The 16,356-nt window shown below is 47.6% G+C and overlaps 2 protein-coding genes across 3 annotated transcripts in view; one reads left to right on the forward strand and one right to left on the reverse strand.

Annotated features, from left to right (window-relative positions):
* Positions 1-16,356, reverse strand: part of LOC126531456 (uncharacterized) — a 227,145-nt gene that overhangs the window by 135,101 nt on the left and 75,688 nt on the right. The gene's annotated exons all lie outside the window — the stretch shown is intronic.
* Positions 511-16,356, forward strand: part of LOC126531450 (glycerol-3-phosphate dehydrogenase, mitochondrial-like) — a 35,037-nt gene continuing 19,191 nt past the window's right edge. The window contains exons 1-2 of the mRNA XM_050178977.3: positions 511-665; positions 6,641-6,773. Coding sequence (XP_050034934.3) covers positions 511-665; positions 6,641-6,773 — 288 coding nt within the window. The remainder of the gene's footprint in view (positions 666-6,640; positions 6,774-16,356) is intronic.

A 16,356-nucleotide genomic window follows, 5' to 3' on the forward strand; every position in this document is an offset into this window, starting at 1 on the left:
ATGATGATGATGATGATGATGTCTAACTCTAATATTTTCATTGTTTAAGGTTACTACTCCCCCACCCATCCCTTTGTGAACCGCCCTCTTCTTGACCAATTCCTTGTTGTGTGTATGTGTCACTGTCTGGCGTGATTATCATCATCAACAGCAACAAGACAGGAGTTTGAAGGGGGCGGCAACTGCGATACATTTTCCCGGCGTACATTGATTACAGCGAAGAAATTGCCACTTAGCAGTGAAATGTTGAGCGGCTTGTCATTTTCTTCTCTGCCCAGCCATCAACATGAACTTCCGCGTGATCTTCAAATAGGTACGGGCATATTACAATAAAACAGATCGTCAGTAGCAACGTGTGATTATTAATTCCTCTGCCGCAGCTGCAGCGGCATCTACGTAACTGTTAGTACTAAGCGCCTTCTCTTTTAATTCCATCCGAATCTTGGCAAATCGCCCGTAGTGGGTACCATCATCAACAGCGGGCAAATAGACAAACAAATCGCGGCGGCCATGTCGGTGGGCCGGGTCGCACTGGCCGCGGCGGGCCACTGTGCCCTGCTTTGGGCGCTCAGCGACCCGCTGAGCGTCCCGGCATCCACCACGCAGCAGCGGCCGCCGGACACCGTAGATGGCGGCGTGCCCTTCCTCAAAATTTTGCCCACCAGGTGAGCGACCAGATGGCCGTCCCGTCGCGGTAGCAACGCTGACGAAAGCGCCGACTACTCCATACTCTAGTACGCACTACTGGAAGTGAACCTCGGTGTGACGGCACAGCAGCATTAGCGCTGCTACAAATCCGGCAATGACGGGCACCAAATCCCTACGCAACTAGCGCTATGGGGCCAACTGGGACCGCGCCCGAAGGTCTGTGGGGAATGAGTATATGAAAAAGCTAACCTAGAAAAAAGAAATACCTCATAGAATACTCCGTAACTACTTATACAGCGGATATGTCTTATTAGGATTTGGCAGTCGTAGCTGTAGAGATGAACTTGGGACGACAGGGCTAGGCGAGCAGGATTTAATTGCAGGATTTCCATTTAAAACAGGACATACATTGGCAGACTAGCGCGACTCCCATATGGAGCCCGCAAAACTAACATACCGCAAACAGTTTACGAGCACACAGCTCACTACTACATTTCGAGCATGACAGAGCACTCAGCTCCCGACAACGAGCACGACACGAGCGCACCCTAGCAGCCGGCAAACGCTGCTTATAAGCTCTCCGCTTGACGTCATAGTTCGACGTCATCGTTCGGCGTGGACGGAGCACGAATGGTCGGGAATGTTCGTCCAATCATTGTAAACTTGCCGCCGCCCCGCAGTATGGCTCACACACAAAGGCACACACGTTCGAGCCTACACACACAAAGGCTGACACGTTCGAGGGCCCCGTGGACGGAAATGTTCGTGTTGCACTCACACACAGGTGAAAAGGCCGGACAGTTCTCGGTACCGCCCAGCTTTCAGTGCCGACGTCAGAGGGCTTCGTAGAACTCTGCTTTGTCCCGGATGGCTCGGCCAAGTACCAATTTCCTGAGTTGATCGCGCGCCACGTGGCTGCCGGCTCTTCGCAGTTCTCCGAAGGGCGCCCCGTCTGGTGGGCTTGGAACACGTGCAGCGGGCTGAAAGCTGGCACGTTGCCACCCCGTACGGCCATTCTTAACATCTCCTCCATGGCCCGGAAAATCTCGCCTGGCCAGTGCTGGCAACCGCTGGGCAGGAAGAGAATGGCTGGCGAGCAAGATGATGGCTTTGCTCTCTGCAACCCCTGCGTACTTGGAATGCCTTCAACCATCTTACAACAACTGGCACAGAAGAGCCGACCCGGCAACACAATACCGCTCAGCGTTCAAACGCCCGGAATCAGCTGCTAACCCACCAGGCCTCCTATCACAATTCCAATGCAAGTTACTCAACTGGGAATCCCAAATTTTGCCCCAAAATTTCGTGCCGCCAAAGCGAGCGTTCCCGTTCCCTTTCAGTTCGACCAAACCTGACTGTCGTGCTGCACAAGAGTAAAGGTTTACGCAGAATTAAACCGAAGGCTCTCAAACACCAATGCCCAAACATAACATAAGCAGCCTAACTTCACGAACAGCCTGTTCTTACCCTATCGCAGTGGCGTACTTATCTCACGTACTGTTGCCACTGAACAGTCTGGCCAACTCCACAGGTACGCAATCACAATCGCGCTAGCTTTGTGGTCCCTATTCCGAACACTTGCTTGCATCCAACAAAGTTTTCATCACGCTGACTCACATTTGTTCCTTTAGTCCACACAGGACACGTTCCTTAAACAAACAACCAAATTTGCGTAACTTACGCATCACAGAGGAACCTTCGAACAAATGTGTCTTCTAATAACTAGCTCTACGCACGCGTACTAGAGAAGTCAGAATACGGCTGCCCTCAACACACACGAGCAACCCAGACATAAATCTGCTTCTTTCCGTCCACACAGGACACGCGCTAATGGACTTAAGAGCTCTTCTCAGTGCAAATCGTGCACTTACTGAAAATCTACGCGCTTAACCTTAGAAAATTTTAAAAACACTTAAAAAAAAGAAGGTTAAACAACACACACGCGCGTTACGATAGGCCTCTCAACGATAACCTTGACCTTCAGGTTACTCACACACACAAAAAGCAAGCCTATATACTTGTTAATGAACACCTCGCGAAACTACATGTTTACTTAAAACGCGTCTTTCAAATCTCGAGCTTCTCAAACAAAACATAAACAGAGCTCATGCCTTACATATTGAAAGAAACTTAAATCGCGAAAATTATCCGAGTGCTCAAAAATAAAACAAAACAACATGCTTTACTTCCACGGAAGCTCCCTTGGCCTCCCGTTCCAAGCATTTACAACTGACTCATACTTTTGAGCCGTACTCGAGGTGGTCGCGGTCCGAAAGCTACTCTGGCTACGGGGGAAGAACAAAAGGGCTGACTCACTATCAGCTCCCCCAAGACGTTAGAGTCCCCTGCCAACTTGCGTCCTCGCGCCTCGCTTTCAGCATGTCCTCGATTGACCGCGTCGCTACTCCCCACCTGGTCTCGTCTTGCCACCTTGCGCTTCTTTGTACTGCACGCTGAGCTTCGAAGAGAACGACGGAACGACGAGGAATTTAACTGCCCCGTGCCCTTTGTCCGCGTCCGTGCAGAACATGCTTCTCGGTCCCCTTTTGACCGGTGGCTCGAACGTGTTTGATGCGTCAATATCGTCCGTGACGACCGCACCTGTCTTTTCTTCGCGCCCTGCCTTTTCGCGCCTGTCGCCGTCTTTGGCTTCGCTACATTAGCCACCGCATTCCGATCCTTTCGGCGCTTCTTTCTGCGGCGCTTTCTCCTCGAACTCTCTTTCATGCCGTCATCTCGCGCCTCATGCTGGCCGTTACACATCTCGTCGGCCTGGATCGGTCTCTTACCCGCACAGTCTGATTTTCATTTAAATCAACATTCTCGCTGCCTCGACTGGCGGACAGCTCAACCGACTCTGGCACAATGCAGCAGGCTTTACTCGAGTTATGCAACTCGCACTCTTGCGAACTGCCCTCTACTGCATTGCCCAGCTCACGCTGTGCATCTGCACATAGCCCGTCGGTATCGATCGCTGTCTCACGCGCACAGTCCGAATGATTAACAACTGAATAATCCCTATCTAGGCTATCTAGACTGGCGGAGAGCCGCACCGATCCCTGAACAATGCAGTTGTTCTCTCGTGAGCTACGGAGCTCGCCACCCCGAGAACTATTCTCAACTGCATCGTCCAGTTCGCACTTCACTTCTGCACGCAGATCTGACTCGACATGGGTGCTCGCGTCTGTCAAGTCCGTAGTATTCTGTACCTCGCTAACGACCTCGCTACCATGAGATGCGACGCACACGCGCGGTAACTGCCAATTTGTTCGCAGCTGGCCTAGCTGTCTCTACAGTCCTCTGTTGGCACAGCACCTCGTCGCTCTCACTCTGGCCTTTACCGGCCTCTGCTGCCACTAAGGCTTCGTTAGCTGCTAGCACTTCGAGTTCACTTGTGAACGTGCTGCTACTCTCACAGGTACTACTACTTTCCTCGGCTTTTGAACAAAATCTGCTATTTACTTCCTGCCACTTTCGCTGCGTCCAGCCTACAGATTTCTCAAGCCGCTGTTGACTTCGCTCGATTGACTGCTCAAAACCTTGAATCTCATTGTTCAATGCATCAATGTACTGCCTCGTTACTTCTGTTAGGCCTTCTTCCTGCGAAACCCCTTTCAGTTTCTGCCTAGCTTCTTCCTGTTTTTGCCTAAATTCATCCTGTTCTTGCCTAATTGCTTCCTGTTCTCGTTTTTTACTTAGAATTCGTTTGCCCATTTGCTCTATGAATTTCAAATCATTCTCACTTTCGAGAATTGTCTTACGAATTTCTGATTCCTTCAAGTTCCATCTACGTTTACCCCGATCTCCTCACACAACCACAACAGGTCAGCTCCCGTCAAACACATTAGGACCATGGTCGCTACTTTAAGCTTTGGCTCTGCTGTCACACAATACTTGTTGCGATACCCACGCAAATCAAAATACAAGTAACAGATCCCAGCGAATCAAATTCAAAAACACAGAGAAATTGAAGCCTGGTAAATCTTACAGCCAAAACCAAACGCTTACCCACTGAAGCAGCACCATATCACCAGTCCTTCCCCGCCGTATCCAGTCAGTTGCAAGAGGTGGTCAATCTCAAGTCGCCTCCAACTTGATCAGGATGCCGGTCGGTCACCATGTGCCAACGTCCGTCAGCTGCCGTTGCTGTCTCCGACTCGTAGGCCGATCTAGGAGCCGTAGTCGGATCTCACCGCTGCCATTCAGTTATTAGATTTGGCAGACGTAGCTGTGGAGATGAACTTGGGACGACAGGGCTAGGCGAGCAGGATTTAATTGCAGGATTTCCATTTAAAACAGGACATACATTGGCAGACTAGCGCGACTCCCATATGGAGCCCGCAAAACTAACATACCGCAAACAGTTTACGAGCACACAGCTCACTACTACATTTCGAGCATGACAGAGCACTCAGCTCCCGACAACGAGCACGACACGAGCGCACCCTAGCAGCCGGCAAACGCTGCTTATAAGCTCTCCGCTTGACGTCATAGTTCGACGTCATCGTTCGGCGTGGACGGAGCACGAATGGTCGGGAATGTTCGTCCAATCATTGTAAACTTGCCGCCGCCCCGCAGTATGGCTCACACACAAAGGCACACACGTTCGAGCCTACACACACAAAGGCTGACACGTTCGAGGGCCCCGTGGACGGAAATGTTCGTGTTGCACTCACACACAGGTGAAAAGGCCGGACAGTTCTCGGTACCGCCCAGCTTTCAGTGCCGACGTCAGAGGGCTTCGTAGAACTCTGCTTTGTCCCGGATGGCTCGGCCAAGTACCAATTTCCTGAGTTGATCGCGCGCCACGTGGCTGCCGGCTCTTCGCAGTTCTCCGAAGGGCGCCCCGTCTGGTGGGCTTGGAACACGTGCAGCGGGCTGAAAGCTGGCACGTTGCCACCCCGTACGGCCATTCTTAACAGTCTACAGAAACAGCAATAAACCGCCAGAGTAACTTCCTGCGTAATAGGTGCCCTTGAAGAAAATACGCTGGTGTGGAGACGATAACGTGTATATATATTAACGTGACGCAAAAAACGAAAAACGCGATTAGTATTTCTCAATATCTCGCAGGAAGGCGGCTGAGAGAAGGGCCCATAATATCTGCTAGTGTACTAATTAATGGCCAACCTTATTATCGGCCGCTTTGCAGGGCGTGGTCTATCGGTACCAGCGTGTATACGCTGCAACAAGCCTGTATATAGTGGCGAAAACGGAGTACAAAGCTGCACATACAAAGCACTGTAAAGTAGCGACAGCGGTTTCGGCGAAAGGTGTTGCGAAGGCATTGCGACATGCTTAAGGTCATCGGTCCTACGCTTTATCTCACCTCGTGACCTCCGCCGGTACCCACGTGCCCCCTGCAGAACGGTATACGCAACACGCGCTCGGAGACTTTTCGCAAGGTTGCCGCATGCAAGCTGCGCTGCCATTCTTTTTCTCGCCGTTTAGCCGAGTTCGTTCAGGGATACGAAGCGGCGTATTAGTGGTAACGCACAACATGGTCCGATGGTGAAGGGAACAACAATCAACCAATGTTCCGCCATTGATTACAGTGAAGAAATTGCCACTTAGCTGCGAAATGCTGAGCGACTTGTCATTTTACTTTCTCACGGCAGTGAGTGCTACAATACCAGAGCTGAGTACGATGTCCCTACCTTTATCAGGCAACATTTCCCCATGGATCGCGCTTGCCCAATGTTCTAGCAATACATCGCAACCTATACTCATTCTCTTATAGGTATATGTTTCGCATCCGTAGCAGTGTCACGAAAAAGAAAATGTGTTACGCATTTAGCTCGCGGAACTATAGGCGCTTCTGGCATCTAGTTGTAAGTCCATTAACGAGACCATGTACGAGGAAACATTGACCTTAAACAATAAATTCTGAATAACCTGTTCTGAGAAGCTTCCAACTAGACTGTAATAGCCGCCCTGCTTAGTAAACGTTGTACCCGTGTAATGCTGACGGTCTTCTCACTGCTTCGCGTAGGGACGAACAGCTTCAGAAGCTGCGCACCACGCTGGAGTTCGACGTTATGGTGCTGGGCGGAGGAGCCATCGCCTGTGGCATAGCACTTGACGCAGCCACCAGAGGACTCCACGTGGCGATGTGCGACATTGAGGTATCCATTCATTCATTAATTCATTCATTCATTTTTTCATTCATTCATCGATGTGCAAGTGAAGCCGTTGTTGCATATATAAATTGAGTAATGCACAATTAACAACGCATTATACTCAAGTCCATTCATACATCAAACAAAAATCAACTTGATTTCAGAAAAAGCTGTCAGACAACCTGACAATCTACAAACAGCAACACGCTCTGGATTTCAAAGTTTGTTTTTCTTCAGAACTCTACAAGCCAACACAGATATTAATCCAGCGACACACAACTAGATGAAAAATAGGCGGAGCATATCTTTTTTAATAAACAATGTTATGGAACGAAGTTAGCAGAGAGTTCACGAAGGTGAAAATGTTTGCTGTAGTAGCAGCTGAGAACTCCGCCTTATGGAACGTGAGGAGCGGAGCGCTGAAACAGTATTGTTTTAAATTATTAGAAAGTGAGCGTAAACTAAATGAAAGTGTGGACCTACTGCAATTTATGCGTTTACGCGGTAATGATTTCAGCTCATCATGCATATAGGCTACATAGGCTTGCAATATATGTTTAATGTCTTCTGGAAGATTATGTTTACGCACAAAAAAAGACATACACATAATTTACTCGCTTTCAGCAGATTATGCTTAATATACAAGGGATCTGCAGGCCACGCCGGATGCTAAGATTGTTGTTCAAATTCTCAATAATTCCCAGTACGTTCATTTGCAGCAGTTCGTTTGCTGTAGTTTCTGGCTGTTGTAGTGCCCCAGACTAGGTTACGGTGGCAAACAACTCGTAATAGAAAATTAGAAGCAGTATCGTACTCGAGCTGAATGAATGTCCCATCACAAAAATTTATTTATGCAATGTCATCATCATCATCATCAGCCTGGTTACGCCCACTGCAGGGCAAAGGCCTCTCCCACACTTCTCCAACTACCCCGGTCATGTACTAATTGTGGCCATGTTGTCCCTGCAACTTCTTAATCTCATCCGTCCACCTAACTTTCTGCCGCCCTCTGCTACGCTTCCCTTCCCTTGGAATCCATTCCGTAACTCTTAATGACCATCGGTTATCTTCCCTCCTCATTACGTGTCCTGCCCATGCTCATTTCTTTTTCTTCATTTCAACTAAGATATCATTAACTCGCGTTTGTTCCCTCACCCAATCTGCTCTTTTCTTATCCCTTAACGTTACACCTATCATTCTTCTTTCCTATGCAATGTATACAAGCTTAATTTTGTTCACAGGTGTCATATAGAGTTAACATGGCCCAAAACACCATTTTATAACAAGGTGATGCGGTCTGCGAGAATCCTTTAGAAATTCTAGGCATGAGCCGTTTAGGCTCATTTCTTTAAGTCTGTATATAGGTGATACATGGCTGACAGTATAGAGACAAATCATGATTTACTGTCTAAAAAATGTGTCAAAGTTACCTATTTTTATTCCAAAGCGCTGCAGGCTTCATTGGAAGGCAAGGCGGTATAGGATGACGTTTTTCGTGCTTTCTCGTTCTATAGTGCCTCCTCATTAATTGCAATGCAATTAAATATCAATTTATTGTATACACACGTGCCACGTTAATAACCGAATCACCGGCTCAGAGCACACGTCGTTGTTGTTGCCAGGCATTACGAGAAAAAAAAAACAATTCTTTTGCCAATGCTGACGAAAGGTCACACGTCGAACATACCGTTAATAAGGTACAGTGCCATACATCCGTGTATGGCAGTACCTATCACAGTGAGGTAAAATATAGTCACATTGAGTACGCAGAAGCTTTAACATCCCCGAAGTTCAACGACCGCCAATTTTTTTCGTTTCTTTTTTTCTTTTTTTCTTTTTTAGCAGGCTGGATGCACACGCTTTGTGGGTATCCGTCTGACAAAAAAAAAAAATGTGGGCCGATCTCGAAGGCAGCGTTGTCTAGCACAGCGTCTCGGAGCGCTAGTTGACATGCACGAGAGAAGCGTTTGAGAAACTGGCACATGACGCTCGCATCAGACGTTCCAAAGAGCGGCTTTGGCACGCAAAAAGCAGGCGTGCGATCGTGGTCTAATTGTTGAGGCACTGGGATGCTGTGCTCGAAGACAGAGGTTTGATCTCACCGTCAGTCGCGCGTTTCTTTATGGCATTACAGGCTGACTTCACCCACTTTGGAGGTGTCTAACATAAAACTCCAGGTGTGTTGATCGAGCGCGTCACACTGTGCAGGAAATAGCCAGTTTCTGAGAGATAAACAGGTATAGGCAGGTCACACATAGATAACTGAATAAGGTCGCCCGTGACGCAAGCAAGCGCAGCTGTCAATACGTCGCAATCAACGTATTTTAAGTCTGATATCGCATAATTAGAAAGTTCTAGCCCCCCACCCCACCCCGTTCCTCTCTTCTTTTTTTTTCATCCTCTGAACAGAACTAGCAGAAACAAATCGCGTACACAAGTGTGTACACCGCGACTAAAGAGAATAACTTCGGGCAGAACAAACGCGGGTTTACGTTGCTCGTGGAAATGACGAATGTAAAGGACGAATGAGGCATGACACGGAGTTAATGATTATATTACACCGAAACAAAACAAAAACGCTGTTTTAACGCGATGTTGGAATATCAGTGACGCTGAGCTTGCTTGAGTTATCGAGGAACAAGCAGTATAGCGGCTTAACAGCTGTTGCTGAGCTAGTTGGTTGATGCTTATTAAGGAGATTATACTTCAGTGTGCACTTGGGTCACGAAGTAATGTGAAGTAAGATCAGGGCACAGAAAGAGATGCTCTTTCCTGTCCTGGCCCTCCTTCACTTTGTTTCGTGTCCTATTACACTGTAGTATGTAACGGATGACACAAGCACAACATCGTCGTCTGTGTACCCATGTTGAATGTCTGCGTCACGCGGAAGGCGATGTGCGATTCTTGTCGAGGGAAGAAAGTTGACGAGCGGTGTATGTTAAGCGCATACACACATACATACACGCACCCCTTTATGCTACAGAGGCACATGCCCGCTTTGGAATACTGAACAATGGACACATACCGCGTGGCGTATGTTGTCCTCTATACTCGGAAAGACGGCAAAGTTCCTGGAGCCTTCCTTGACTCTTTGGCAAAGAAAGCTTCGATTTAAATGTGACATTTCCTTCCAACTGGTGCCAGTAGTGCGGCTGTGCGAAGACAATCTTCGATACCTAACTTCGTCGCGGGCTTGTTACGCTCCATCTGGTCTGTCCATGTTCCTTCTTTTTCTTTCTTTCTTTTCTCCTCTTTTCTTTTTCCCCCTTCACGGTACCTCCATCGCTTGGCGGCACCTTGCTGCCTACCTTCGCATTCCGCATTGAGGAAATCCGAAGCAGCACCTCGAGATTTGAGCATGCTTTAGCAAGATCTCGCGAAGACCAAACACGCTAGAAACAGCATCTTTTCAAATATTGCTACCGGTTCGCGCTCTCACTAACGTCGCAGGATTTTTTACAGTGTTTTTCATGCGTCCCTTAACTGAAAAGACCCTTCATTAGCTTAATATTTCATCTAGAAGGAAAAAAGAAAGATTCTTTAACACATTGCGAGTATTACGTGAACCTTACAGAACAAAAGAAGTATTACTGTTTGTGTTAAACGAATTAAATCCCAGTGAATTACTTCCCTCAAGCAAGATACCTCTCTCTCTCTCTCTCTCTCTCTCTCTCTCTCTCTCTCTCTCTCTCTCTCTCTCTCTCTCTCTCTCTCTCTCTCTCTCTCGTCACTTAATCTCATTTACGGCAAACATCCACTAAGTGTGTACACGTGTTCAACAAAAAAAAAAAAAAGCGAACGTTTAGCGCTTTGCCAGGCAGTAATCTTTTCATTGCGGATCTTCCTCTTTGTCGTTCTTCATTTCGTTCTTTAACATTGACAGGAAGCCTGCGCGCTACACGATACGAGCACACAGTGCGCGTATATATTGCAACGCGAAAGACGGACACGCGAAAGTAGGAACCGCGTTCGCATTTCCTCGCTGGACGATCACCCCTGCAGAGGGCGCGCGGCACAAGACTGCGCCCGAGGGAACCCGAGAGCCACTGATACATTGGCGCCTATGGGAGAAGAAGCCTTTCATTTCCGACGATTGTTTACGCCCACTGGTGTCAGACATGGTGCGCACATGCTGTGTTGCTCGGAGCGGGTTCAGCCGCCCATTCAAGCCGACGACCCGCAGTAACACTAATACCGAACAATACCACCACAGACAAAGAAAAAAAGTTACGGCCTGGACAGAGAGTGAATCGAGATTGAAAAGGCTGGCAGGTTGACCGGAGAAGCTTTCTGGTTTGCCACCCTACACTGGGGGAAACGCTAAGTGGGAAAAGAAAGACGTAAATAATGGCGGAGAAAGAAAACAAACGTGCGTAAAAAAAAGGAAGAGGGTGTGGGGATCATGCAAGAGTATCAAAGTCTCTCTACAATTACGGTTACTCGAACGTACAATGTTCAACAGCGCCTACAGCCGCTGAGGTGGGCCAACTCGTTCGCTACAATCTGTACTATATGGCAATGAGAGAGGAGGTAGGGCCTTCAGGGCTAATTTTGACCTGCTGAGGTTTGGAGACAATTCCTCAAGTGGAAATCCTTATCAGAAAGCGGCGGTGCTCTAGAGGGTATTTTTGAAGGGAAGTATTCTATTGTCGGTACCGTATAGGGACAGAATTCACGAAGCTTTTTTGTTCGTAAGAGCTGTTTGCCATTGGCCGGCCGACTTCGCTAATATGTCCAACACCTCCATTGGCTGGCAGCTTGCTTTCAACAGTGTAATATCTGTGTGCGTGCGTACGTATGTGCGTGGGTGGGCGCGCCGGGAAGGGAGGTATGGGAGGATCCCAAGAGCCACGGATCGAATCAGCATCGTAGAACAACATACGCTAGCCATTAGTGATGAACAACGTATTAAAGAGGGAAGAACCAAGAACCACGGATCGAATCAGCATCGTAGAACAGCAGACGCTAGCCATTCGTGATGAACAACGTATTAAACAGGGAAGAACCAAGAACCACGGATCGAATCAGCATCGTAGAACAGCAGACGCTAGCCATTCGTGATGAACAACGTATTAAACAGGGAAGAACCAAGAACGACGGATCGAATCAGCGTCGTAGAACAGCAGACGCTAGCCATTCGTGATGAACAACGTATTAAACAGGGAAGAACCAAGAACCACGGATCGAATCAGCATCGTAGAACAGACGCAACCATTTGTGATGAACAACGTATTAAACAGGGAAGAACCAACCACGGATCGAATCAGCATCGTAGAGCAACAGACGCTAGCCATTCGTTATGAACAACGTATCGAACAGGGCAGCTGACCAATCGCTAACAATTTTGACTAAGTGGCCGAATTCGAAAAACTTATTTCTTAACTGTTCATCGTTGTCTGTTCGCCTTGACTAATTAATGCGTTTGTTAATATGTCCTTTGTCACACTTTGCAGGCAACTGCTCTTATTAAGCGCTTGTAGCGTAGGTATGCTACGTTGGGAATAGCAGCCGCAGATTCGGAGTTCGAATTCCAACAAACTTCGCGTTCGCGATGCCATTCGTCATTGGTCGGATTAAAAATCATTTTTCAAAGATTACTTGTTAAAGTGGCGCACACGTCAGCACTTCCCTGCGCGCCAGGCATTCTGTTTGATGTTGCCTTCTATGGCAGACTGGAAACTATCATAGCTGTATTGTTTCATATTCTGAGAGAAAATTATTACGTATCAGATGATCTGGAAGAATACGCAGATGACGCTATTCGGGCTCCACACTAAACACAACATTGTTTTGTAGTATAACTGTTGGTATCACATCCATATATCTGCGGTTTAACAATAGTGTAATGAGCAACTGCTGTGTCTTGCGTAAAAGCAATGTTTTAATTTTATTGTATTCTCGCAAAAATACCCATGCAATTGAAGGTGCCCTTGTTGTATTTTTGCAAATTTATGCATAAAGATTGCGTGAATGCTCGATTATAAGTTTATTTCGCACTGCCTGTGTGCCACTGTCTCATTAACTGACGGAAATCATACTTCCCAGCAGTAATGACTGCTGGAATAAGTCCTAAACGCAAATAGGAAGCAAGTATTGGTAACGTCGGAAAATATGCGGCAACGAAGAAAGGATAGCAAAAGAAACAGCTCATAAACGCATGTTTCTTTCTTTTCTTTTTCTAACTCTCTGTGAAATGAACTTTGCTTGTCAGTACAAAGGCCGGCTCGACTTGCGCTCTTTCTTTAAATGCGCGGAAGCTTGATGCATCGCGCGAATAAACGTCCCAATTGTGCGGAGAGAATGCGCCAAGCTAACTGCGCAAAATATTGTTGGCGCGACACTGCAGTCCTTTCTCTAGCTTTTAAGGTCAAGTTCTCCTTAAAGGAGAAGCTTTCGGATATGTGCACGTGAACAGACACTGCAAGGTAGTCTTCTTTTTTTTTTTCACGACTTTTCTAAATGTGCGCGGATCCGCTATACGGACTGCAAGCGCATATAAGTGTGGGCGGAAGGAACGCGCCTGGTACAATAATAGCGCGAAAAAGAAATAAAGGGAGCGGCTGACGAATATTGATGGACATTCATCAGGACCTCCTAACGACGACAAACTGTCCGTGCTGACCTTCGTGACAGCCCCGAATTGGGTGGGCGGACTTTGAGAGAATGCCTTGGTGTGCGAGGCACTGACGAAGAGCAACAGTGCATATACTTATGCTTGCGTGTCGATGTGGTTTTCATAAGTGTGGGCCCGCACTTGCGTGGGCAGTCTCGGCGGGTCGGTCTCGCGGCCATGCCGGACGAGGTGCATACGTTCGTCAAGCACGAAAACATTTGGCCGATGTAACAGACAAACAGTGTAAATAAAAACATTAAATTCTAAATTGTTCAATAGACTAGAAGTGTTTGCAAGTGTCACGCGTCGTGTCTTTCCTTTCTTTCCTTTTTTTGTATGCGTGAGAACATCGGAGGTGGTGGCGCGTTACAGTGTAAACTACCATGTGAATAGCCCAGACAGCGTGAGAGGCCTTCGGCGAGCTTGAACCCACATCCCGCCGCCGATAACGAACCTGCAAGAAATGCACGGTAGACATGAAATTGTAATTTATAATCCAAGAGCCGACATTCTTTCTTGTTTTATGAGGCTAGAACGCGCGAGATAATTTTCCAAGAATAACTTTCCGCCCACAAAAAGAAAAACAAAATAGGAAAATAGCTGTTCTTTTTCATTCTTTCTTTCTTGCTTGCTTTCTTTCTTTCTGTGTTGGCGCGGCATATCCAACTTATTCTGAAACGAAGGCTGGCAGCAAATAAAGAAACATACTACCTTGTCTCAATCTTGCTCCCCATCCAACGCTGCCATCATGCGGTATTGTGCGCGTTGGCGCGACGAAGAACACATAGAAAGCACTGCCCCACTTTTTTTTTTTTTCAATGAACACGCATCTAATTATTGAGAAACTCCCTGCAGTTTCTTCACATTGCGCGGCTGTGGTTACGTCTCTCGCGGTACCATATAAGATGTTCTTTTTTTTTCAGTTACGTAACCAACATTTGCAAAGTTTAAACGCGACGCACAAAACCAGAAAAAGATGGAAAAGGCGGACGGTCCCTTGTCAAGAGTAACTGTTGCGTTTGCAAGCGCACAGGCGCCATTCGCAAAGAGCACAATTCACACTAATTTACCTTTTCTTCTCTGCCCACTCCTTATAAGAATCATATTCTTTCGCAACGCACAGCCAGTTTGCCGTTGGGAAGACGCACAGTTCCATTTCCTTCCTCTAAGTGCCTGCAGCCTCCTAAATCAATATCTCACGGCCTGCCTTGCAGATACACGTGGTTAAGACGAACAGAAACGGCGCCTGCGCAGGCGCACTAAGACTGGCCGGCGGAAGACTAACGTTACCGAGACCCGTTGCGAGACCAGCTTCGGCAGACTGCCCCCCTGTTTCTTCACAGACTATTGCGCCACCAGTCGTGTGTATCCCGGCCTTAAAGCGCCGGCCGTAAAGGCAGCACAGAGGCGCCGCTGATTCCGCGCGCTGGCCCTCGGCACTCTTCTTATAATAGCAGACAATTTCCTCCCTGCGATCGCATCGACCTTGCATCACGTTATCGCGGGAGAAGTCGCGCCGAGTGTCGCTCTTCCACCGAGTCCGCTCGAGATCCGTCGCGACCCCCGTCTGTCCCCTCGAGAGAGAGCCGTGGATCGAAGCGGTTGTCGTCGGACGACGTCAGATCCGACTGTGGATTCGGCTCGAGACGGCGGGGATTGTAACTTCGTCCTGCCCGAGCTATAGCTTACGTGCTTTGTTCGTGTCACTGGATTGCCGACACATCGCTGCCCCGAACCCACTTGCGCGCGCGGAGACCCACACGGATGCGCTGCCACGCGTCGTGTTTTCCCCTGGTCAGTCTGGAGCGGCCACCGAAATCTTGAAGCGCGCGTGCGAGCGCACCCGAACGATTTCGTTGCTATAGTTACGTCTTCATACGTAAAGCATGACAAGTGATTTCCACTGCTTGTCGCTACGTGCCGCTATCGCTGCGATGGTCGTCAATGCCGATAATTGTGGGTTACCACGGCCCGTGTGCTTCGGTGAAATAAACGCGTTTGGTCTATAGGCACCACATATCGCCAAATTGAAAAAAAAAGAACGAAAATGACTAGGCGAAGCACCTGTCACTAAAGCTCAACTGAGGATGAATGCGGCACATTATCTTCCTTATTTAAGCGTTGTATTCAAACAAGTGATAAATCTTGTAGTGTACCGGACTTCCGGGCTTGATGCACGAACCGATGTTATACGGGGTGAGGATTTATACGTTATGCGGATTTCTTTTTTCTTTTTATATCGCTTGATGCAGATACCATAATTCTAGTCCTTGCACCGGATTATTCAGGGAGGCGGACGTTACTTGCACGAGAAATGGAAACACATAGGCAAATAATTTTTAAAGATCGCCAATGAACTTTTTAATTAATTACTTTACGGCGCGCATTGGAATTCGCGCATTGTAGCCGTTGAGTTTGCAAGGCGTATCCAATTCGAATGAACTTGCAGAGTGAGACCAGTTTGCATTTTGCGGTGAGTTTGATGGCGCATTTCCCCACCGTTGTTCCACGTACTTTCTTTTTTTTAAGAAAACGGTATTTTATGCATTGAAGCACGCAACTGAAACGCTAATATGTATTATGGCCCACACTTTCGGAAATTGTATCTCGAAACTGGCGTCAACCTGGAAATTAATTTGAAGTGGATACGTCTTCCGAACTCGCCGGCTACAATTCGTAAATTGCAATATGTGCCGTAAAATAATTAAGTTACTTTGTAAATTTTCGTTTAATTAGTTGAAAATGTGTTTCAATTTCTCGTGCTAGTAATGTCCGCCTCTTCGAGTATTCCAGCTTAAGAGCAATAATTATAGGCTACCTGCCACAGGCGATTTTTAAGAATTCTGTATATCTTGAAAATGACCCCCCGTACGTCAGTGCAAGCGAATGTAAACGTTGTCCGTGCGCAAAACATGACTGTGTCGAGTGGAGCGTTAAACCGTTAAACGACAAGAACGTGATTACACACGAACCTTT

This window comes from Dermacentor andersoni, chromosome 5 (genome assembly GCF_023375885.2).
Source record: "Dermacentor andersoni chromosome 5, qqDerAnde1_hic_scaffold, whole genome shotgun sequence".
In the NCBI taxonomy this organism is placed as follows: domain Eukaryota; kingdom Metazoa; phylum Arthropoda; class Arachnida; order Ixodida; family Ixodidae; genus Dermacentor; species Dermacentor andersoni.